The sequence below is a fragment of the Kogia breviceps genome, chromosome 8 (genome assembly GCF_026419965.1).
Source record: "Kogia breviceps isolate mKogBre1 chromosome 8, mKogBre1 haplotype 1, whole genome shotgun sequence".
Taxonomy (NCBI): Eukaryota; Metazoa; Chordata; class Mammalia; order Artiodactyla; family Physeteridae; genus Kogia; species Kogia breviceps.
In genome coordinates this window covers 103,384,268-103,408,412 of record NC_081317.1, presented here as the reverse complement: position 1 = coordinate 103,408,412, position 24,145 = coordinate 103,384,268, and the positions used below count along the sequence as shown (strand labels likewise).

General features: G+C 56.7%; 1 protein-coding gene across 6 annotated transcripts in view; it reads left to right on the top strand.

The window, feature by feature from the left end:
- Positions 1-23,959, top strand: part of BIN3 (bridging integrator 3) — a 44,752-nt gene extending 20,793 nt beyond the window's left edge. The window contains exons 2-11 of one of the 6 annotated variants that reach the window (XR_010841645.1): positions 2,478-2,526; positions 9,918-9,958; positions 10,305-10,366; positions 12,881-13,017; positions 13,913-13,953; positions 20,085-20,226; positions 20,444-20,578; positions 21,541-22,676; positions 23,092-23,452; positions 23,637-23,959. Coding sequence is in view for 3 of the 6 variants with exons in the window: in XM_067039883.1 (XP_066895984.1) it covers positions 2,478-2,526; positions 9,918-9,958; positions 10,305-10,366; positions 12,881-13,017; positions 13,913-13,953; positions 20,085-20,226; positions 20,444-20,578; positions 22,983-23,165 (790 nt within the window). In the remaining 3 variants the exon portion in view is untranslated. Of the gene's footprint in view, positions 1-2,291; positions 2,351-2,477; positions 2,527-9,917; positions 9,959-10,304; positions 10,367-12,880; positions 13,018-13,912; positions 13,954-20,084; positions 20,227-20,443; positions 21,438-21,519; positions 22,677-22,982 lie in introns of those variants that run through there. The other 5 variants (XR_010841644.1, XM_067039884.1, XR_010841646.1 and 2 more) reach the window with 5 other exon arrangements.
- Positions 23,960-24,145: the final 186 nt, after the last annotated feature.

Sequence of the window (24,145 nt, the reverse complement as noted above, 5' to 3'; positions counted from 1 at the left end):
GGGGTGGGATAGGGAGGGTGGGAGGGAGGGTGACAAAAGAGGGAAGAGTTATGGGAACATATGTATATGTATAACTGATTCACTTTGTTGTAAAGGAGAAACTAACCCACTATTGTAAAACAGTTATACTCAAATAAAGATGTTAAAAAAAAAAAAAAAAAAAAAAAAAAAGTTATAGGTGATTGTCAGTAGCTGCAGTGAGATTACAGAGGCCTAGTTCCTTCTACACAGTTCACAGAGCCTCTCATTTGTGCAGAAGCACCCAGTTCAGCAGCAGCCTCCTTCTCCTGATAACACGGTCCTCTTTCATTTCCAGTCTTTTAACAATGAACCCTTTCTAAATTCCATAGTATTTTAAGATTAGGTATTTTGACCAGATGCTTTTTTTCCTAGTTCCTTCAAATACATATGATATATCTGTGTGAAAGAGTATTAAACTCTGAGTCGTAGAGAGAAAACTGGACAAGAAATCGCAACCCTGATTGTTTGTTCTGGGTCCTGTTGTTGAATGACCCTGGGCTAGTCACTGAACCGCTCCGGATCTGCCTCCTCATCTCCAAAATGAGAGGGTTGAACTGGAAAAATTTCTATGGTAACTTGCAGCTCTAAAAATACTGTGATTCTAAATTAAGATGTAGAGAGAGGCTGTGGCACCACAAATAATGGAATCTACGTTCCTAACTCCTTTGCAGCTAGTCTGTAGTACTGGACGCGGCTCTAAGGACTCTTCAGAATGCGCTTCCTGTTCCCTGTTTTCTTGGGATGGAGATTCAGTTTAGAATTCAAGCTTTAGATAAGCTGAAAGGGCTACCTATCCAGCTCCTTTGTTTTATAGTCTGTTTAAGAAACTAGTCAGACCAGGGTTTCTGATTCCTGGTCCAGAGCTTTTTATAGGGCAACATGCTTCACACAGAGCAGGATCAGTCTTTTTGCAATGCCATCAGGACCTCATTTGCACTGTCACCAAAATGGTCCTTGCGGGCAGTTGCTCACTGCCCAAAACCATTGTGTCAGTCAACTCGAGTCCCTGATTTGGGCAGAAGTAACTGTGGGGAGGGGGAGAGAACTAAGGCTCTCCTGTCCCCTTAACCTTTCTTCTTCAGGTCTGGGAGAGGGAAATGGCAATTTCATTTTTTCTCTCCTTTTCAATTCCATAGCTTACCTTCCCCTGGTAATTACATAGCCAGAGATTATTTTGTTTACAGAGGCCACGTGAATCAGCCAGCCCCCAAAGGGTTAACGCTCCCAAATTACGGGGCTGGGTTACCAATAAACAGGATGTCCTCCAGAAATTAAATTTAAACTGCTGTGACTCAGGCTGGCCCATCCTCTCAACCAGATCGTTGTCTGGGGTTATTATCGGTGGTTAATTATACCACTGGGCTTAGCAGCAGTGTTGGTCAGTATGGGCCAGGAGAAGCCAGGCTCGGGGAGAGGGGCGTGTGGTGGGAGGGGACCACTCACTGGTCCTGGGCACTGGAAGGAGAGCAGTGAGAGTGGGGTCCAACCTGCACCCTCAGGGCTCTTCCCTGAGCTGATCCCAGCCAGGGGTGCTTAACTCACTCCTACCTTGGTGGGAGGAGCCCGCGTTTCCGTTGGGATGCACTGTGGCTTCTTTAATTCTCACAACTGTAGGATGGTCGCATGTTCAGCGCTTGAAGGAAGCTTCTAGATTACCCAGTTTAACCCTCTTGTTTCACAGAGTAGGAAATTAAGTCGCGGCGGCGCGGTCATTTCCCGGGAACGGCAGCCTGCAGCCTGCGCCTCAGGGGTGGAGGCGGGGTTAGCGCTCAGGGTTTGACTCCTCATCCATGACCTTCCTTCCATTATGCCACGCCTTCTTCCATTCCCAAGTGGGGAACCTGAGGTGCAGAGCTTCCCAGCAAGTTCAAGGCAGACTTGAGCTGGATTCAGATCCTTCTCCACGCTAGCTTTCTTTAGATGTTGTCAGTTCTCGCGGGAAATAACCCAGCCTGACTGGTCCTCAGTGCCCCTACAATTTGTCATCTCTCCCCAGCCCCACAAGAAGCCCTCCACAGTCTGTCTCTCTATAGAGAAGTAGGGAAGCACCTGCTACAGATGATAGTGGGCTTTGTGGTGTTTTTAAAGGCGTGTTTTCAAGGATGATAGCTGTCCAGGTGAGCCTGCAACCTCTGACTTCGCAGCTCCTCAAGACTCAAGGTTTGTAGTGACTGTTACTAGTACTGTGTCTCACCTTTCCTGCCTTCACCTTTGCACTGTATGTAGACATTGCAGAGAAAGATGCTCTGGGGCACCTCCATCTGATTCTGTCCATGGGGGACCGTTCTCCCGGAGCCCAGCCTTGTTGCTGATGGTCCTAGACCCGCAGGCAAGTGGTACAAGTCCCGGGAGTGAGGCACTCCTTCCAGGGTGGAGTGGCCATACCTCATCAAGTCTTTTCAGCCACATCCTTCCCCATTTCTCCTAACCTTCCTCTTTGACTCTTTGTCTTACAGGATTCCTTTCAAGATTGGGCAGCCCAAGAAACAGATTGTCCCCAAAACAGTGAGTAACCAGTTCTTTCACTCCAAGACTCACATGGCCTTTGTGTAGAACCGGAGCTTTGACTCAGTGCATCGTGGGGATGGGAAGGCAGAACCCAGGCTTTACTATTCCCAGTCGTGCTGCTCTAGAACCTCACACAGGCGGGGGCTTATAGGGCCCTCCTATCCTGGGACACTTTCTTCCCTCAGGTCAGCCCGGGCCCCTCCCCTTCCCTGGGCAGGTGGAAGAGGTGGGTTACAAAGTGAGGACAGCCATCCTGCTTCTGAACAGCCCAGCACTGGGGTCTGGCGTGACAGTCTGCACTTTCCTGAAAGGGTTCCTGAGACATAGGCTCCCCCGCCAAGGACACGTCCAAGGCCTCTATCTCCTGCCCCCTCAGGCTGCATAAAAGGCCAGAAAGCCTCCCTGGGATGTCCGGGTCCCCTTCTCTCTGCTGCTACATTCATTCTTAACCAGGACCTGGAGCCACTCACCGGGAGGGCATGATTGAATCCTACCCCTTTGTAAGTCCACAGTTTTTATCTCTATTTTATCACCACAATGGGAGAGGAGGAGAATCTAGATTCTCAGAAAGTTAGAACTGTGGGACTTCCCTAGCAGTCCAATGGTTAGGATTCCACTCTTTCCATCACAGGGGGCCCAGGTTTGATCTCTTGTTGGGGAACTAAGGTCCTGCAAGCTACGCAGTGTGGCCAAAAAAAAAAAAAAAAAGAACTGGAAGCCCTTAGAGATCATCCAGTCCAACCTTCTGAGTTTTCCTGATGAGGAAAACCAAGGCCTGTGGAGTTGCTGTGACTTTCTAAGGTCATAAACCTAACTCTGAAGGAGCTGGAATTAGAACTCAAGTTCGAGGCTCCGTTTCGTACACTTTCCATAGCTTCACGCGAGCTCACTCGGGCTGTGAAGATCTCCTGAGGTTTTGGAATTCTAGTCAAGAATGGCCTCTCCACAGGACTTCCCTGGTGGCGCAGGGGTTAAGAATCCGCCTGCCAATGCAGGGGACACGGGTTCGAGCCCTGGTCCGGGAAGATCCCACATGCCGCAGAGCAACTAAGCCCAGGTGCCACAACTACTGAGCCCGAGTGCCACAACTACTGAGCCTGCGTGCCTAGAGCCCGTGCTCCGCAACAAGAGAGGCCACTGCAGTGAGAAGCCCACGCACTGCAACGAAGAGTAGCCCCCACCTGCCACAACTAGAGAAAGCCCATGTGCAGCAACGAAGACCCAACGCAGCCAAAAATTAATTAATTAATTAGGAAAAAAAAAAGAATGGCCTCTCCAACCCTTCACCCACCAATGTGGGTGAGGCTCTTGAGGGTTTAATGTGAGAGACTATATCTGTAAGTTTAGCACTGTCAGCCTGCTGGAGGCCCTGGACTGTCAACCCAGCCGCTTAAAAGACAGTTCTTGTCTTATAACCTTGGCCCTCCTTAGCTCTGGACTCTGAACTGGTTTGGAGGGAGGGGAAGTGAAGCACGCATCTGAGCACTGGCTCCATCTTTGGGAAATCCAAAGTTAGGTCACTTAAAAGGAAATGGGTCCATGTTAAAAGGGCCCTCCCTTCTTTTCAAGCAAAGGCAGGCCAAGGACAGACTCAGAGTTTACCTCCCATGCAGAGGCTGACCAGCTGTGGAGGCTCTCAGCTGAAGCTGAAGCTCAAAGAATCTGGGCGTGCTCCAGCCAGCTACAGGAAGTGGGAAGGTGTGGCTTTGAGTCTCCAGAGTTTAATCCAGGGCAGATCTGAAAGGGAAGTGGTTTCGAGAAGGGTCTTTTATTCCCAGCACTCACTACCAAAAAACAAACAAACAAACAAAAATTTCTCCTAACACCCCAAGCTTGATGGAAATAGCCTTTGTTCTCCACGGAAAAGTATAGGGTAGCATGCAGTTTCTAGCTTCCTCGCCAGAATTTGTTGTTGCAAAGGTCTCTAGGTCTTTTACTCTGAGGTGTGGCCAGGAGCCCCCGGAGGAGGGACAGATGGACAATCAGTGCCTGTGGGCGGGCCCCTGGCCTCCCTCTTCCCTTTCCCTGGCATCCATCGTGTTTGGGATGGAATTGTAGTCCTCTAACACCTGGCATCAGCTCCTCCAGACAGACTGGGCATCCAGGAGTGGTTAAGAAACTGGATTTGGAAGGTTCCCTGCCTGGTTCCCATCCTGGCCCTGCCGCGTGTTGTCCGTGACGTTTAGCAAGTTCCTCACCCTCCCTGAGCCCTCATTTTCTCCTTTGTGAAGTGAGGATGATACTAGCTCCTATGTCGTTGATGTCAGTATTACGCCTCTTACATGAGGTAATGCATATGAAGCACTTAGCACAGTGCCTGGCACATAGTGAGCCCTCAGTAAATATTAACTGCATTATGAGACCATAGCTGATTTGACTCTTAATAAACCACCAAGGACCCAGCCTGTCCCAAGCAGCTGGATTCCCCAGTACAATGAAATGGTAGGCTGGGCCTTTAATTTCTCACAAGGAATAGAGTCCTTTGCTTCCTCAGCTCCCCAGAGGCACTGAAGTCTATGTAGCAGGACCCTGCCTCTTCGGAGGCAGGTCCTGCTACCCTCCCCGCCACAAGCCCCCCCCTGGCCCCCACACAGGCCGAGGCTGTGCAGTTGTCTCAGCGTCTCTGGCAGCTGCCCCCGAACATGGGTGACACGCTCTATTTTTCCTGTCCAGGCACTCTCGGGGAGGGGAGCAGATGTGGCTGTCTGGGTTATTGGAAGTCGTGGCACCCCTGTCATGGGAAGAAAAGCTCATGTTATCTTCAGGGAGTTTCAGGAGGTTTTTGGCTCAAGGCACCCAACTGTCAGACACAAAGAAAGCATTGTGCGCTCGCCCTCCCCATTCTGCCGTGCCCAGGTTATTAACTCAGATTCCAGTATTGTCAAGGCTTTGGCTGGAAGGGAGTGTTCTCTGCAGGGGCTGACCACTGGGGCTGAAATGGAAGGACAAACACTCCCCCACTTCCCAGTCCTAACCTTCTGCTTAGTCCCCTCCCACTGCTCCAGCTCATAAAGGAGCCTGGAGCATCTTGGTACGGCAGAGAGAAGCTGCACCTCCCTCTGCACTGGGATGATGGAAGACTTCGCACACTGAAGCGAGGGTTCCCCTGGGTCTCGCGCACGCCTAGATTCCCAGCTAGGCAGGCGCTCTGGAAGGTCAAGGCAGGTGGGAGTCCTGGCAGGTCGCGCCTTCGCCTGAGAAGGGTTTTCACGTGCAAAGTGGAGGGACCCTTTGTAACAAACCAAAGGCAGGCCGCTCTCCACCCTGAGCCGCCCGGAAGAGGAGCTTCTCAGAAGCACAGGGCTCACTGTGCCTCAGGTGCAGTCTGGCTCAGCTTAGCCCGAGATCAGAGCCCGGCCCTGCCTGCTGGCGTCGCTCTTCACCATGAGCGCGGTGCGTGGGAGCTCGGCCCACCCTTCACTTAACAACCTCCGAGCTCCTGCCCTGTGGCAGCCTGACCTGGGCCCTGGGGACAAACTGTGAGCAGCACGGCCCCTCCTGCCCCCCTGAGCCTCCGAGAACACAGGGGGTGCCGAGGCAGGCTCGGTGCCTGATCCTCCCTGCGCTGACCTCGCCAGCCTGACCCAGCCCACCCTGACCTGCAGACAGTCACGCACATGTGTTTACACTTGCATTGTTGACTGGGGTCCAGTTGCCTTTTTGGCAAAGGCATCAAGCATCCAAAGATGTTCAGATCTTTTGTATTTGGCTCCTTCCCTCTGCACGGATATACCTTGGAATGAGACTCCAGTGTGTCCCTTGATCCCCTCGGCCGTTGTCTGAGGGCCGAGAATCCCGCTGCTGTGCCTCTCAGATCCTTCCCCTGGGGAGGAGAGAGACCTCAGGAGCAGTGAGCTGTGGAAGCAACCCCAGCTGGCTACCGACAAAAGAGATGAAGTGTTCTTGACCTTCTCATAGGCTGTCAGATGGCCTTGAGCTGGGAGAGCAGAAGACTCGAGCTCCCATCCCAACACACTTCTCCGCTTCCAGCGTGAGACCCCGAGTTTCTCCTCAGCCAGTTGGAAACCTGCGGCCCTTCTCTGTGCAAGTCCCAGCAGTGGCAGCCCGGGAGGCCAGGTGTTCCCTGACATCCCACACAGCACGCTGGAGATTGCACAAGCGAGCGAGGGAACCCTGGCCCTCGCCTCCCCTCTCGCCCACCCCGCCCAGGGCACCTGCTCTCTGTTCTTGGTCTTCAGGAGAGCTGGACCCTGGCCAAGGCATCTTTAATTTCAACTTCATCTTTTCAGCAGAAAAGATACTCGTGCGACGTAAAGACTCAGCTCAGCTGTCACATCCTACAAAGTAAGAAAGGAGACGTGTCCAGCAGAGGGAGGCCCCTCTGTGGCCCCAGGCACAGGGCCCAGGCTTTACCCCACCTGCCAGCTGACTGAGTGCTCTGTGCCAGAGGGTCACAGACCAGCCTGCCTCCTCAGACCCCTGTCCTCTCACCACCCCAGTGGAGGGAAGCAGGGAGACCCCGTGTGTAAGCTGGGCGCTGTGCTCTGTGCCCCACACATACTGCTCATTAATCCTCCAAACAAGCCAGCAAGGCTGATGCTGCCAGCCCACTGCCTTGTCAGCCACCCGAAACTCCCATGGGCCCAGACCAAGTGAAACTGTCCCATTTTATTAGAAAAGAAACCGAGGCTCAAAATGTTGGAAATGTTTCTAAAGCTCGTCATCTGGTATCAGAGTTCACGTCTTCTGTCTGCTCGCCCCCTCCACCACCTTCCCCCGGGCGCTGTTGGAAAAAGGACTAGACTACGTTCAGTGCCGACTCCAAAGGGCAGGGCGAGGCCCATTTGCTCCAGAACAAATCTCCCATATCCACGGTCACACCAGCAGCTGTCCAGACCTTCAGCTAAGACTCTGATTCCTGTCCAGCTACAAATCCCCCAACTTAGGTAGCACTTTAAACTTTTATCAGGCACATGCACTTTAGCGGGAGTGAATTATGAGTTTTTTTCTTGAGAAAATCTTTTGGTGGGTCATACAGAAGGTGATGATGAAAATGTTGGGTTCCCAGATGGAGAAAGAGTGGGTCTCTTGAAAAGAGAGGAAAAGAGTGTAGGGCAGGAGGCTAGGGCACCACTGATTGATTGATTGGTTGATTGATTGATTTCGCTGTACCACGTGGCTTTGGGATCTTAGTTCCCAGACCAGGGATTGAACCTGGGCCCTCGTCTGTGAGAATGCAGAGTCCTAACCACTGGACTGACAGGGAATTCCCAGTGATGAATTTTACTTCACAACTTTGTGGAAGGTCCCAGCTGTTAGGATCATAATGTAAGGGGAAGACCATGTGTTTCCGCTTCCAAGTTTTACCGTTCAAATGAGGAAGGCGAGCCATCTCCATGCGAGAGAGCCCCGTTGTCAAGCCCTGAGGTCGGATGCTAAGTAGGGCCTCTGCGTCAGGCCTCACTGGGCCCTTCCTTGCCCTCCATGGGGCTCCCCACGGCCCCCCGTCACGTGTGTGTTTGTTCTTTTGATCTCCCGACCAGGGCCCGTGTCTGTTTTGGTTTTTTAAAGATTATTTAGTTTTGGCTGTGTTGGGTCTTCATTGCTGCGCACAGGCTTTCTCTAGTTGCGGCGAGCGGGGGCTACTCTTCGTTGTGGTGCGTGGGCTTCTCATTGTGGTGGCTTCTCTTATTGTGGAGCACGGGCTCTAGGTGAGCAGGCTTCAGTAGTTGTGGCACGCGGGCTCAGTAGTTGTGGCCCGCGGGCTTAGTTGCTTCGAGGTACGTGGGATCTTCCCGGACCAGGGCTCAAACCCGTGTCCCCTGCATCGGCAGGCAGACTCTCAACCACTGTGCCACCAGGGAAGCCCCCGTGTCTGTTTTATTCACCAGTGTATCCCTGGCACCCGGCAGAATGCATTACACTTAATCGGTGCTCAATAAATGTTTGTGGGATTAATGAATGCAGTTTAAGAAAAAAGAAAAAAGGCCTGGATTAGGAGTCTGAGTTCTAGCCCTGCTTTGCCACACACTAGCTCTGTGTCCTGATATAAATCACTTCCCCTCTCTGGGTGGCATTCTCATTTACCTCATGAAATAACTGGCCTGAAGAATATTCTGCCAGTCTACGACTATCAAATTTACCTTAATCCAAACATGGAGCATGAGGCCAATGGGGTTTTAAAAGACTCCTGGTGAGGCGCAGCGGCGCTTTGACGATCACTGCAAATTCACACTCCTTCACCTCCAGCCTGTGACAGTCAGGATTTGCGGCACTCCCCGGCAGGAGTCTCGGGGCAGCCGCCAGGAAGGCGCTCTCATAGGTCATGGCTTTAGTTCATCAGCCAGAGCTTTTCCCCCTTAGGTAGAAGGACGGTAAAGGGCACAGGCCTGGGAGCCAGGCCGCCTGGCCCATGTTCATACCCCGGGTCTGCCGCTTACTAGTGGCGTGACCTTGCTCAGGTGACCCCCGCTCTGTGCCAGTGCCCTCAGTGCGGTGAGGGACGTCGGCGCACCTGCCTGCCGGGTGAGTGATGGAGGAGAAGCCGGTCATGGGAGCGTGTGGTGCCTCCACAAGCCATGCAGGGAGCTGTTCGGCCTCTTTGGAAGCGGACGAAGCAGAGGCGGGGGCTCCGTCCTCCTATCGGCCCTCAGACATCAGGACTCCACAGACCACTCTCCGGAGACCGTTGCCTGGGCCCCACTTTACAGATGGGGAGATCCAGGCTCTAGAAGTGCGAGTGACTTGCCTGGCTTCACCTGCCCTGGAGGCTGAAGAACTGGGGTCAGGGCGCATGCCCACTCGGTCTCAATATCAGGGAAATCTGATTACTCATCCAGAATTTAGAGAGCCTTGCCTGAATCGATAATCATATCTGTGATGGCTGCATCCCAGCGCGCAGAGCGGGGATACCTGGTCTTTCTTAATCCACCCTGAACGCAGCAGGTTCTGGACCTGTGAGGAAAGCAGGACCAGGAGGGGAGGGGAGCCGTTCCAGCCCCAGAGCTGCTGAGCGGCAGGGACGGGACCGGACTCCAACCCGCCCGCTTTCCCCGTGCCCTGCCTCTTCCCCGATGATGAGTTTCCATCACACTCTGAGCCCCTTACCCGGCCCGCAGGGGAGAGGAGGGAGCACAGCCCGGCTTCGCTCCCTGCGGTGGACGAACAGAGCCAGCCGGGGATCCGCTGGTACCTGCCTGGCTCCCCCGTCTGGGAGGGGCGTCCTTTGACCTAAATCAAACACTTAATTAATTTGGGAACAGAGGGCTTCTGTGTCATGAACGGTGTGCTGATGCTTGTGTGGACTGGATGGTGTTGTTTCCTGCAGAAGGGGGTGTGGGGAGGGCGTGGAGGGAGTTTCGTAGGTGACAGATTTTCTCCAGCCTGCTGTCATTCCTCCAGTGATTGAGTTATCGCTTCCCTTACAGGTGGAAAGAGACTTTGAAAGGGAGTATGGAAAACTCCAGCAGTGAGTGTCAGCCCCCAGAAGGGAGGGCAGGGAGGGGGCTGCTCGGAGAAAGAGAAGAGCCTTCTGCCCCGATGCCTCGTCCACTCACCCTGGGAGCCGGGGCAGCTCAGTTCACCACCTGCCAGGAATTCTCCCCCGGGGTGGTGGCTCTGTTTGGGTGCCTCGCGTCAAGCTCGCGCCCGCGGTGGCCCTTCCGTCAGTGGGGACATCTGCGCAGAGCAGGCCCTTCCTCCTCCTGGCAGGCGACCTGAGTGTCGCGTGGGGCTCGGCTCCGGGGGGCCGGCAGAACGGGGGCAGAAGCAGGTGGGTGATGCCAGGTCCCCAGGCCCGCGCCCCTGCCTTGCAGGCTGGAGGAGCAGACCAAGCGGCTGCAGAAGGACATGAAGAAGAGCACGGACGCGGACCTGGGTAGGTGGCCCGTCCCCCGTGCCCGGCCTGGACGGGGGAGGGGCAGAGGTGGACGCCCTCCTCGCTCAGTCCCTTTGGGGCTGGCTTAGAAGGAAGTGCGCTTAGTAGGCGCCCCGCAGATGTCCCTGAGAAGCGGCTTGAGGTCACCCTTCACTTAGCAGATCACCACTCCCTGCTTTCCCTGGGGCAGCAGCAGCCAGTGGCCCCAGAGCCCCCACCAGTGCTCCTCCAGAGGATGGCGGGGGCCGTGGGGGGGCGGGTCTGGCCACGACCGCCCCTGCTTCTGAGCCCGGCATCTCCAGACTGTGTGTGTAGCAAGCCACGGGTCTGATTTTCAGTCTGCCCGTTATTCATTTTGTAGTGAGTTCTTAGTTGCCTGGATCCCATCTTTCGTTGCGGCTGCCCGCTGCCTTTCTAGTAGGGAGGTGCTGTGGCCCGTGCTTCTATCCCCTCCTGCTTCTCCACACAGCCGCACTCTCGGGGCATGAACGGAAGGGATAGAACGTCAGGGGTCCATGAACTAGAGTCTGGCTGTACAGAGTGTAGGTTTTTAACAAAGAAATCAGGACAAACTGGTGACCCCTGGCACCTAGGACTTCTGGCCGCTCTGGCCCGAGTCAGAAGTGGAGTCTGGGCAGTGGAAGCCCTCCTGAAATAGTTGTGGCCTCACCCGTCCCAAAGCCTTCATCCCCCAGTCCAGGCCAGAGAGCCTTACGCACTGTTGGCTGGTGCATCAGAGTCAGCTGCAGTGCGGGTCGCCCGGCACCCCGAGACTCTGATTCATCAGGCCTGGGTGAGGCTTGGGGACCCCACTTTGAGAGCCGCTGCTACACAGAGTCAGGGGGAATCAAATTATACCTTTCCTGGTCTTGGAAACCCCTGAGTTGCCGCCTGGACAGTATCTCACATCCAAAGCTGCGGGTCCAAAATAAGATAAAGTAGGCATGACCAGACCCTGCCAGGTCCTTGTCGACCCCTGCACTCCCGGGTTGTGTTAGGGCTCTAGAGACCCATGTGGGGTCCAAGATTCTTGGGCTCCCTAAGGTACGAAGCCCGCCAGCCTCCTGGTTTGTGCTGGGCTGACCGTGCCCCTCCCCTGTCCCTGTAGAGGTAGAATAAGGGATGTGAGCTGCTCCAGAGGCGAGTGGAGGCCACGGTGCCCTGCTCTGTTCACACAGGCTGGTGATGCCTTGGGCTGGGGCTCCCGGACGAAGGGCCGCCCCGCAGACTCTCGCCGTTCATTGACTTCAGGTGGTTCTAGCAAAGAGACATTGGCGTGAAGATGTGGAGGCGTTAGAAAAGAAAAGGAAAATTGGGAAGAAAGTCTTCCCTCCCAACCCCTGACTTTTGGGGGGTTTTCCCTCAACTATTAAAAAAAAATTAGGGAAAGAAATTTTTCAAAAACATTTCCAGTTTTGTCCTTGTTTTCTGTCTTTTAATTTTGCGGTCTGTGACCGTTTCATAATCCAGTCAAATTACACGTGAGTTTGCTCCTAAGCCTACAAAGTCACTTTACTTTTTTTTAAGAGGGTTTTTCCCTCTGCTGCTTCAGCATCTCTGGGAAGTTTACATTGCCAGTCTTCTCTCATATTTTGCCCTTTTGCTAGGGGACTGCAGCACACCCCCAGATTCAAGAGAAATCAGGGTATATGACACGTAGTAGTGTGCTCTGGTTTCATTGGCAGCATTTTTCTTTTCTTCACGGTTTATGCAATAATGGCGTGTCTTACAGTTAATAGCATCTTAAATTTAATGACATAAAATAATAAGCAATAGATAAAAAACACGTTTTCCCGTGAGCCCCTGAAACTGGTACAGACGCTGTGGGGCAAGCAAGGCCCTTCTCCAGCCTTTCCTGCCCGTCTAGGATTTCGTTTGCTGGTAATGGAGGCCTGAAAATTCTCAGGGGACCGAGAACTCCAAAGCTGCCAACAGGTTGCCTTGCCACACCAAATCCGGCCTAGTTTTGTCAATAAGGTTTTATTGGAACACACCCATTCTTTGGGTGTCATCTGTGGCAAAGTTGAGCTATTGAAAGCCTAAAATCTTATCTGTAGCTGTACAGTAGGTTTGCCTCTCTGGTGTAGTAGATACCATGCTACTCTTTCTGTGAGGGAGCCCCAAACCAAGCTTCACGTCCAAACTGCCTGGAGAATTTTTTAATGCATATTCCTGGATTCCAGGCTTACTGAAATAAATCTTTGGAGCTAGAAATATGTATTTCTTAACAGCTTCCCACCCAAATGATTCTGTTATAATCCAGAGTTTGGACAATAAGTCATTGCAGCAGGTAAATCTGCTCAAAAGAATTACCCAGAGCAGTATCAGGAATGCACATTACGCCGTAAGGACTGGTGTCTTGTGCCTCTGGGGTGCTGTGTAGTTTATGGCCTGTGGCCACGGACGGAGGTCGTCCGGGTGCCGGCCTCTGGCCCCTAGGACGACAGGGAGTCCTGAGGACAAGACCTTGAAGCCTGCCCTGTCATTGGTTCACTGAGCTTTGACTTCTTACAGCCATGTCCAAGTCCGCTGTGAAGATATCCTTGGACTTGCTCTCCAATCCCCTCTGCGAGCAAGACCAGGACTTTCTGAACATGGTGACAGCCCTGGACACGGCCATGAAGCGGATGGACGCCTTCAACCAGGAAAAGGTGACTGGGGTCTTGGTCTCCCCCTCCTCGAGGCTTCTGTCTGGGTGGAGCGCTGCGTGGAATCCTTATCGGGGCTTAGTCTCCTCTCTGGACGCCTGAGTGTCCCAGCCCTGCGAGCTCTCCCCTGGCCGCCCTGCCCCTGCACCGGCTGCTTCCCGGGGCTCCCACGCGCTCACGTCACTCACATGGGGCCACGAGGGAGACTCAGGCCGGCTCTGCCCGCCCACGCCTGTAGCCCCTCAGACTTGCCCGCCCAGCCTCCTCACTGGGCAAGGCCGTCGTCGGCTTCACAGGATGAGAACTGACCCGGGACAAGGCCGGTGCGCCTTGTCACCGTTCAGGCTCCCCGGTTGTCATCTCTGCCTCGCTCCAGCGGCAGTTAGGGGTGTCTCCCTGCCTGGGCCTCTCGGGGTACCCCTGTCCTGTCCCCTTTCTCTTCTCAGGAACTTGGAGCCTCCCCTTTTGGGAAGAGTCTGGCTTCCCCCCAGTTTTTGTTTGTTTGTTTGTTTGTTTGTTAATTTAATTTTGGCTGCATCGGGTCTTCATTGGCTGCGTGTGGGCTTTCTCTAGTTGTGGAGAGCGGGGGGGCACTCTTCGTTGCGGTGCGCGGGCTTCTCACTGCGGTGGCTTCTCTTGTCGCGGGGCACAGGCTCTAGGCACGTGGGCCTCAGTAGTTGTGGCACGCGAGCTCAGTAGTTGCGGCTCGCAGGCTCTAGAGCGCAGGCTCAGTAGTTGTGGTGCACGGACTTAGTTGCTCCGCGGCATGTGGGATCTTCCCGGACCGGGGCTCAAACCCGTTTCCCCTGCATTGGTGGGCAGATTCTTGACCCCTGCACCACCAGGGAAGCCCTGGCTTCCCCCCAATTTTGACACCATTGGGTTTTTCTTTTGACAGGTGAACCAGATACAAAAGACTGTGATTGAACCCTTAAAAAAGTGAGTAAAGATCATCGGGGGGACCACAGGCCTGAGGGCAGTTGCTGGAAAGGCAGGTCAACCAGCCACTTGGAGACCGAATATCATTTCTGGCAGCCTGTCCCCAGACTCACACGGGGTGGACAGGCACCTCCAGGGGACACCAGCTCCCCGATCTGTGGCCCTGGGATTGACACTCCCGGTAGCTCCAGAGCACCCGCCTGGCCAGGCATGCTCAGTGGTGGCAGGGCCTGTCTGATCCTCCACAGTGGCCGGCCAGCGCTCCTGTGGTCATCCTGCCGCTGTCCCTTTGTTCCTGACCGAGAACCCGTGGGACCAGAGCTTGTGGAGTTAGGCTAGCAGAGATCTTGGCCGGGCCTCCACGGAGATGAGTGAGGCCTTTCATCTCGCTCAGCCGGGTTGGGAGAAGCAGCTGCCTGCTGCATTCGGCTTTTGAAGCCGGGGTGGGGTGGGGGGGGTGGGATGGCCGCACACGGGGAAGGGCACTGCAGCGGGGTCCCACCTGGGAAGGTCCCCTGATTCATGACCTGCCAGGGTCAGAAATTCTTCTGTGAGACTCATCTTCTGTCCGGCAGGCTCTGGTCAGTGATCAGACAGGCCTATTCCCCGGGTCCCCTAGGGGGGCGGCGCTGGGCGGGAGACAGGCAGGAACGTTGCCTTGAAGCTCCCTTGAAGCTCCCGAATCACTTCATCTTTCTCCCTGGCCTCTCCCAGCTCGGCTCCCGCCTAGAGAGGCTCCCGCTCCAGCCCAGCAGCTGCACTTTATTACCTCTTCCGTGGTGGTCCCTGACAGTTGCCTCACCAGGGCCTGGGTAATGAGTCTGTGCTAATTACCATGAGGCCTGGATCAGGGCCTGGAGGGCGATGAAGAGAGCAGGTTTTGATCCTCTGGCCCCTGGTGTTCAGGTTGTTGAGCTCTTGTTCCCTGTTTGGGTCCAAGGGGTGGGGTTAGGCAAAGCTCTTTCTAAGCCGGGCTGTCTGGAGGCTCCACCGTGGAGGGCAGGCAGAACCTGGCCCGCAGGGATTTCTCCCCGCTCCTGCCCCGGTCCCCTGGCCCCAGGTCGCAGGGTCATGTGACGAGCAGGGTGCTGAGGAGGCCCGTAGCTCAGGAGGGAGCGTCAGAAGGAGCTCCACTGCTTGTAGCTCTGTGGCCCCATCTCCAGGCCTGAGGGTTCAGACCTGGGTGGGAAGGACCCCGGGCCGAGCTGACGCTGCCCACGGGGGTCCCAGGGGCTGCCACTGAGGCTGCCGTGCACACCCACAGCTGGCAGAGCTGGGCAGGGGACACCAGCCCAGAGAACTGGGGACTGACTTCTGGCTTGATTTCACCACCGCCAAGGCGGGCTTGAAATCTGACGCCTGGCTTCTGGAGCCAAATGGAGAGGAATCCCGGCTGCTTCCCACCACTCCAGCCATGCACCACCTGCCAGGAAGGTGGGTGAGTGGCCGAGGGGGTGGCCACCATCTCCGCAGCAGATCCGCTGACCTCTGCCCGAGCCCCCCCAGGCCCGCCTGCCCGGCTGGCTTCTCTGCATCCCGTGGCCGACATGCGATCTCCCCCGACCACATAAACCCAGGCACTGCCTCTTGCCGCCTCTCGCCAGGAGAGAAGCTCCCAGGGACCCCAGCACCGGAAACAGGAAGCTGCAGCTTTCCTGTCCTCTGATGAGGAACACCGCCACATGGCCACCCCGCTGCCCCCGGCCTCCCCCCAGGGGGCTCGGCCTCTAATCCCCCAGTCTCTGGGCCATGTTCACAGGGTGGGATGGGGATGCTTTCAATTTCCCTTTCCTGGTGGGTGGAAGATCCTGGCTGTGTGGGCACAGATTGAGGAATGGCAGGCATGCCCCACCTCCCAGCCAGCCGCCCTCCCTCCCCCTTTCCCTCCGCCTCTCGCTGCCTCTTCACCCCACGCTTACCCTGAGGAGCCATTTGCTGTCCCACCTTAGGACAGGCAGGAAACGGGCAGAGCTTCAGGAGCGCCTGGGGTAGGCCCAGCCCTGTCCTCCCTTCTCTGCGATTCAAATTTTAGGAGCTTAGGATGTAGCGCAGAAGCCACACGGCGTCCCCCGAGAAATGGACCAGGATGATAGCTGCCGAGGTGGGGCAGTGCAGTGGAGTGGGGAGATCCCTGGACAGGCCAGGCCTTGGCCTCCCAGTCTCTTCCCCTTCTGCGGAAGCAGGAACGGAGCTGAACTCTCGAAATGGCAGAGCCGGGCACTTCCCTGAGCGGAGAGGGAGGTGTCGTGGGCTGCAGTGGCGCTGTATGTGGAGGGCAGAGTCCCTCCTGGGGTCCTAGCCCAGGGACTCCCATGTGCCCCTCACCACTAATTATCAGGGGGACGCCGGGCACTGAGCGGAGAGGCTCTGGGCCCGCAGCCTTGCTCCTTCGTGGCAGCCCCGTAAAAGCGCAGGCTTGGTGTCCCAGGGAGAGCTGGGTCACCCCATCCTTGTCAGGTCAAGTCGGCAGGTAACCTGTCAGGCCCCAGGGGCGTGTCTGGAGGGGCCCGGACTCTGGGGACCAGCCTGTGCTTGTCCTCGCCTCCCTGCAGCTTGCCTGCCCTGACGAGAAGGTAGGGGCAGCACTGAGACACCCCACACGAGGAGGGGTGTCTGCTGCCGGGAGCTCCTTTCCCCGAACAGCACCCTGGTGTTTATACCCCCTGGCACGTGGAGCTGGCAGAGTTCTTCCTGTTACTTCTAAGTGGAAAACGAGGTGGTGTGGCCTCAGTGGGGCAGTGACCTGAGCCAGGGATCACAGAGTTCTGGTTCCCGCCCCCCTTTTGTCAGCTACCTCCAATTACACTGTCCGATCTCCCCTGCCTGACCTCAGCTTCCCTGCTTTACTGGGAGAAGGGTGTGACACCTACTCCATAGGTCCCGAGGCCCAGGGCCCAATGAGTCACGTCCCTCGACAGCGGCAGACGTCAAGCTGAGCCCTCTGCGGCCTCTGGGTTCAGCTGAGGGTGCTGTCTGCCGCTGGAGGTGGAAGTCAGCGTGCTGAAGAAAGTTTCCCTCGGGCCTCACAGAGCAGCCGCTTCCTCCCCTCGGAGGATACGTGGCCTTGCTTCCGGAAGGCTGAAGGTAGTGAGGGTCCTGTGGATACAGCTGTCCCCTGAGGTTGCCTGGAAATCTCCCCCTCGGCTCAGGGCCCGCCCTGCGGCTGGATTTCTGCATCCTCTGTAGGCCGGCCCAGTCGCAGCACGTTGTGGTTAGCCGTGCTGTTGTATCCGGCCCTGGCCCTGGCCCTGGAGATGAAGTCCAGTGGACTTTATGGGGAAAAGAGGGTTTTGAGCGCTGGTCCGAGTGCTGCCCGGGTCAGAGTATAGAGAGCTGCTTGACCACCCGCGGGATGACGCCAGTGCTGAGCTGTAGAGCACCCCGCACATTCCTTCCTCGTGCCGCGCCCCCCCCCCCCCAGGACCTGATGGCGCCCCGGCAGAGGCGAGGAAACTCTGCCTGCTGCTCCCCGCCTGACTCGTCCTTGTCCCGTCGCTGAACCCACCCCCACCCTGCCCCTCCCGGGCAGCCAGCAAGGGGGAGCGGAGGCCGGGGCGCTGGGGCCACCCGAGCAGCGGGTGTTGTACACAAGAGAATCGGGGAGGCTGCCGGCGCCCCTCGTCCGGTTGGGGTGCAGGGGGGAGGTGGCGTGGCGGCTTCCCAGGCCCAAGTGCACCTGCTCCCCTGAGCCACACGCCTCTCCGCCGCGGGGAGGGAGAGGGGCTCACCCGGCATCTGAGACGTAGCACTGCCTGAGGCAAAAGCAGTGAAGTGAGTCCAGCTCCCCCGGAGGGTCTCAGCCTGGGGGGTCTCAGCCGTCCCAGGCGTGTTCAGCCCTGCCCCAGGGGGACCTTGTGTCCTGGCGGTGGCTGGTCCAGTTAGCAGAGCACCGAGTAGGCGTGCGTCCTCTGCCCGGCAGAGCAGTCATCCAGGTGTTGATTTGATTGCAGTGTATGGGGGCCTGCGACTGAGGATTCGGAGAAGCGTGGGTGGTCTGGCACACATTAGCGTCTCCAGCTCCGTAGTGAGCCCATTACGGACACCCAGAAAGTGAGAAGAATCTGCTTTAGTGGCCTTCCTATCGGTTTCATCGAACTCTGCTGCCTGGGCCTATAGCTTTGTTTGGGGCATTATGCGTCAGTCAAGTTTCCATCCTCTGTTCCCTGGCAGAGGTATTCATTGCTCTTAACGTCACGTGGACTCTTGATTTGTTGAGGCTTTTTCCTGCCCCATCTTTCAGCTTCTCTGAGTTGCTCTGGGAAGAACCGACTCTGCTCCTGGTCCTGGGTCTCCCTCTGTGTGCTTCACAACCCCCCCGAATAACCACCGCGCCGTCACCTCGGCTTGAGGCCGGGGCTGCACCGGCCACTCGGGCTCCCAGCTGCCAGGTAGATGCTCCAGCCCCTCGGGCTTTGTGTTCAAGGAAGCTGCCCCGCCTTCTGTCCAGTTCCAGAAAACCTGCTTGCAGGCTGGCCTGGCCTCCTCCCACACTCGTTAGTCAAGGAGGATGCAGCATTCCTGCCTGGGATGCAGTCCTGCCCTGGGTCCGCCCCAAGACTGTGTTGCCCTTCCCGGTCACAGAGGATCCTAGTCACAAAGACTGTGCCCGCAGTGCCAGAAGTGCCAGAGCCTCTGCTGCCCTGCGGTTCTTTTAGTCCTGGTGGGGCAGGAAGAGCTCCTTCAGTCGTTTTCCTCAAACATTTGGTTTGACGGTTTGGCCGTTTCAACAGTAGAACATGAGGATTCCTGTTTTTCTGGCAGAGTTGGTAGAAAAGGCTGGGAGTAGCTTGTCATTTTATTGGAGTACGGTCGATTTACAAGGTTGCCTTAGTGTCGGGTATACAAGAAAGTGATTCCGTTTTTTATATATAGTTATAGATATATATACATGTATATATACAAGTGTGTGTACATGCGTATGTATGTGTATATATATATATATATATATATATGTATTTTTCAGATTCTTTTCTGTTATAGGTGATTATAAGATATTGAATATAGTTCCCTGTGCTATATAGTAGGATCTTGTTGTTCATCTGTTTTATCTATAGCAGTGTGTGCAGCTGTTAATCCCAAACTCCTAACTTATCATTTATCCCTCCTCCCCTCCTCTCCCCTTTGGTGACCGCAAGTTCGTTTTCTATGTCTGTGAGTCTGTTTCTGTTTTGTAAATAAGTTCATTTGTGTCATATTTTAGATTCCACATATAAGCGATATCATATGATGCTTGTCTTTCTCTGTCTGGCTTCCTTCCCTTAGTATCATCATCTCTAGGTCCATCCGTCTTGCTGCAAATGGCGTCACTTCACTCGTTTTTAATGGCTGAGTAATATGGGAGTAGGTTTCGGTTGCGGCATGAGGTGGTAGGGAGGTGCCAGAGGGAGAGCTGGGACACTTGAGTTCTCTGCTGGACCGTCACTACCTAACTGTGACCTTGGACAAGTCATGTCATCTCCCTGGTCTCAGTTTTTTCACTTTTTTAATGGAGGATGTTGGACAGAAGCTTGATCTCCCAGCTTTTCTGATACCAGCCCTCAGAGCGGCCGCCCTTGGCCTAGCTCCCGGAGCACCCCTGGGTCTGGGCCCACTCCCCAGGACTGCTGCCTCCATGTGCTCAAATGGCTCCCTGAGCTCTGTCCACCCCTGTTCCTTCGTGATTGTCCAGAGAGCTCTCCTGGCTCTGCTAGCTCATCTGTCTTTTGTTTCTTCTGAGATGCCTGATGCTAATTAATAGAACCTGAATCTTTTTGTACCGGGTCAAAAAAAAAAAAAAAAAAAAGACCCCAAGGAGTCTTCAGCTCCTCCATGCTGTAGCACAGGTCTCTGAAATGTGGGGTGGGGGCTAAAGGGCAGTGGCATCATTCGTTCATGACCTGCTGAGTCTTACCCAGGTCAGTGGAGCGGCCCTTACCCTGTCTTCCTTCCCCTGGCCTTACCCCAAGGCGACATTCTTAGCCTGTGCCCCACCAAGGCCAGGGCCCCATCTCTCTCGTTCACAGCAAGATCCCCAAGACCTAGAACAGAGTCTGGCGCTTGGTAGGCGCTCGATACGTATTTTTGAATGAGTGATGAGCTGCCGGCCTGCAGCTCCAAGAGCAGGCCCGTCTCCAACCCACTGCGTCCGGCAGGTTTGGCAGTGTCTTCCCGAGCCTCAACATGGCGGTGAAACGGCGGGAGCAGGCCTTGCAGGACTACAGGAGGTTGCAGGCCAAGGTGGAGAAGTACGAGGAGAAGGAGAAGACAGGGCCGGTGCTGGCCAAACTCCACCAGGTACCAGGGAGAAGGGGCTGGGGCTGGACAGGGAGCCACGTGGTCCCACCAAGCAGGTTCCTGCTTCACCCAGGGACCAAGGCACCAGATGTCCTGACCACCCCCACCCCCCCGCCATACACACACACACACACAGCACCTCCACCACCCCCCGTGCCCCAGTCAGGAAGCTGGATGAGCCAGCAAGAGCTGTGCCACCCAGGGGCTTGCTCCTCAGGCCCGAGAAGAGCTTCGGCCCGTGCGGGATGACTTTGAGGCCAAGAACAAGCAGCTCCTGGATGAGATGCCGCGGTTCTACAACAGCCGACTGGACTACTTCCAGCCCAGCTTTGAGTCCCTGATCCGAGCACAGGTGAGGCCGCTGCCACCTCGCATGATGGCCCAACACTTCTTCCCTCGGGAGGCAGTCGCGGGCTCTGGAGACCCATCTCATGCCAGGCCCGCCCTGCTCCCCACACCGGAAGCAGGGCTCAGCCACTCTCTGCCCCCAGCCCTGCCCCTGAGGGAGGAATGCAGGGCGCCCCCACCTGTTGGCTGGAATTCCTGTTTGGGTCCCTCTGTTGCTCTTTGGTTAATCCCGACTTTCGCACGAGGTCCCTTGTCGTCCAAGAGTTCTTCGCTGAAGTTCTCTCTCTCCACGAGCAGCAAGAGGAAACCAGGCCGCACCGCCAGCACCTCACCCTGATGGGCACGTCGCTTGCCTGGTGGGCCCAGGTCAGGGACAGGGGCCACAGGTGACGGCCTTTTTCCGAGGACCCTGCACCCACTCCCCTCCCTAGTTAGTCCTTCTCTTTTGGTGGAAGACTAGGGGGTGTCTTGACTCTTAGCAACCCTTGGAGGGGTCCCTAAACCCCGGCGAGAGTCAAGCTCAGGGCCCCCGCCTGGGCGCCAGGCCGTGGGGCATCTTCCAGCGGAAAGGCAGGCCCGCTCGGGTTGGGCACGGGTGGACGTGCACCGCGGTAGCACCGGGGCCGAGACCCCATGCCTCCTGCTACTCAGGGGTGTAAAGACAAAGTGTGGCTCTTGCCCTCCTTCCCCCTCCCCCACGTTCTTCAAGCCCTTAGCAGGGAGTATTCTCCCCATCTGTAAAAGAGAAAAGGTTGACGTGCCAAAACCGAGAGGTCTTCTCCACGTGGGACCCCCCCCAGCTCCCCCCCACCCCCCAGCCAGGTGACTGCAGGTGCTCAGCATTCTGCCACCTTCCCCATCAGGTAACAAAGCTGAAGGCTCAACATGTCCCCGTCTGCCTCCAGCCCGCCTCGGCTCTGGGCCTGAGTGTCTGGCGCCCTCCAGTGGGCACTCTCATTCTTGCAGAGTCCACAGTCACAGATACCCAGGACAAAAAGCCTGATTCCTGCCTCCCGTCCTGCGTCTTCGGAGAACACCAAACCCCATGGGACTCATGGGATCCGGACACTTGGGATCAGGACCCCTGAGCAGGATTAATGTTGGAGCCGGGACTTGTTAGTGACCGTGTCCCCGGGGGCTCAGGGAAAACGAGGCAGAGAGCTACGTGCATAGGGACGTGGAAGGTTCCCACGCTTGCCCCCAGAGCACTGCCCCTGGAGGTGCGGTCTTCCTTCCAGCAGCTTCGCCCTGGGCCGCCCTGGGCCCAGGACGGTGTGTTTCAGGAGACCCGTGACTTCCCTGTCCTGTGCCGCTGCTCCCGGACCCGCAGCCACCTGCCCTGCCCCCTCCACCCTGTTGCTCGCAGGAGACAGCTCCAGGCTGCCCAGGTTGGGAGCCAGGGATGCCCTGTAACCAGGCAGCAGGGTGGCGGAGGGTTGTTTACTGCCTCGTCAGCGCCAGCCTCCCCCTCCCGCGGCTGCTGCTGCCATTAGTCACTGGAGAAGTGAGCATTCCTAGTGAGTCAGCCTGCGCAGTGCGGCTCAGGGCAAGGAGCTGGGGGCGGGGGCCATCCTGCTCCCTCCCCCCGCACTAGCCGGGCGGTCCCCTCAGGTGAAGACAGTGTTTGGAGACCTTGATTTAGCTCCCCCTCAGCCCAGCTGTAGGAGTGTGGAAGACACGGCCTGGCCTGGCCAGTAACGGCACTCCAGGTTTCTAGAGAAGGAGAGCTCCTTCTCCCCAGAGACAACTCGGAGCTGGAGATGGTAACACTAGGGGTGTTTGAGTGGTGTGGAACACTTTCGTGAAAGTACGTGAGGTGGAGACTGAGGCAGAAATGGTCCCTGCCCTCCTCCCCTGGGCCTGCTCAGCCCTCAGCCATCTGAGGGCTGCCCGTGGGTCCCCCCATTCCTCGGCCTGCCCCCGCCTCGTTCCTGTGCGCCTCTCCCATCCCGCCTCTGGGCCCTGCTTTCCTGGCTCTGCAGCTAAGGCACTGGTGGTGGGGTGAGCTGGGAAGGGATGGAAGCTGGAACTGCGTCCCCTCTCTCACCTTTACTTCTAAGGCTGGCCCAGGGCTTTGGGAGCTGCTGTGCCCTCTCCCACAGGTGAGAGCTTCTCCTGGCTTCTGTAAAGCAGTTAGCCCCTGGCCACAGGGCCTGACTCACTGGCGCCCCCAGGACCCGCCAAGGACCCCCCCACCCCCCCAGCCCTTCTCCCTCAGCTGCTTGGAGAGCTCGAAGGCAGAGCCCCCCCCGCCGCCCCCCCCCACGTACCCGTCGCCCCCTCTGCCACCCAGGCAGCGGGCAGTGAATGTTCCTGAAGGACCCGGGGCTGTGGTTGCCACGCAGCTCAAGGGGAGGGCGGTGGTGGAGGGAAGAGTGGAGTCCAGCCCTGCGCTCCGCTTCCCACAGGCTCCAGCCCTCCGCCCATCCACTGCCGTGCCCCCGGGGGGCGGGGCCTGCTGCGGGGCCTGGCACCCTGGAGCCCACCACCGCCGACCTCCTCCCGCTCCCACCCCAGGTCGTGTACTACTCGGAAATGCACAAGATCTTCGGAGACCTGACCCAGCAGCTTGCGCAGCCCGGCCGTCCTGACGAGCAGCGGGAGCGCGAGAACGAGGCCAGACTGAGCGAGCTCAGGGCCCTGTCCATCGTGGCCGATGACTGAGCCTGGCCCTCGGAGGACTGGAACACAAGTCGGCCTCTCGAGCCTTCGCTTTACGAGCTCAGGCTCGGGCATCAGGCAGCAAGGGGCCCTTGCCTGGGAGGACGTGGATAGCGGCAGCTCCCGCTGCACCACCCCAGCCCTTGGGGGTGAGCCTGGCACCAGGAGCCCCGAGCAGGCTCTCGCTTCCCCACTCGTAGCAAGAACCCACAGACAGGTAAGCAGTGTAGACTGTCTTAGTCCCTAAGGAACCGTCCAAAGTGCATCCTGGCCTACGGCCAGAGCCTGGGCTCTCGTCTGCTCCCTTGAGGTCTTAGCCTGGCTTGCACGGTTGGGATCACGTCTACCTCCAAAAGGGCCACCCTGGGGAGTCACCCACCCTCGCTGCCTTTTCACCTCAGACTCGCCCTTTCTGGGAGAGGCCTCGACACTGCCCTGGGCAACGTGAAAGCCACGGTCTCCCAGCCGCAACGGGCCCCTCACGCCAGCCTCTCGGCAAGACAGTGGCCGGCTCTGCCCACTTCTAGACTTTGGGTCAACTGCAGGGCAGAGCCCTGAGTCTTGCAGCTTCCCTAGGAAGCTGGGACTCAACGCATGTCAACAGCCTACCCCACAAAATGTCACAGACCGAATCATAGGCCTCAGAGCAACAACAGTGAGTTTATGTCTTACCTGATAATTTGGGATTTTATTTTTCCAAGTAAAAAGTTTTCAGTAAAATGTCCGTATATTGTTGTGCCGTGACTAAAGAGAGGAGGGGAGGAGCCACCCCAAGTCCTTCCCAGACCCTGCGGCAGCCCCTCTCCTGAGTAGCAGGCAGCAGAGCCCAGAGCTGCAGGCCCCCACCCTCCGGAGGTGACACCTGCATCACGCAGAGGCTGCGCTGAGGGTTGGGAGGAGGGCGGAGCAC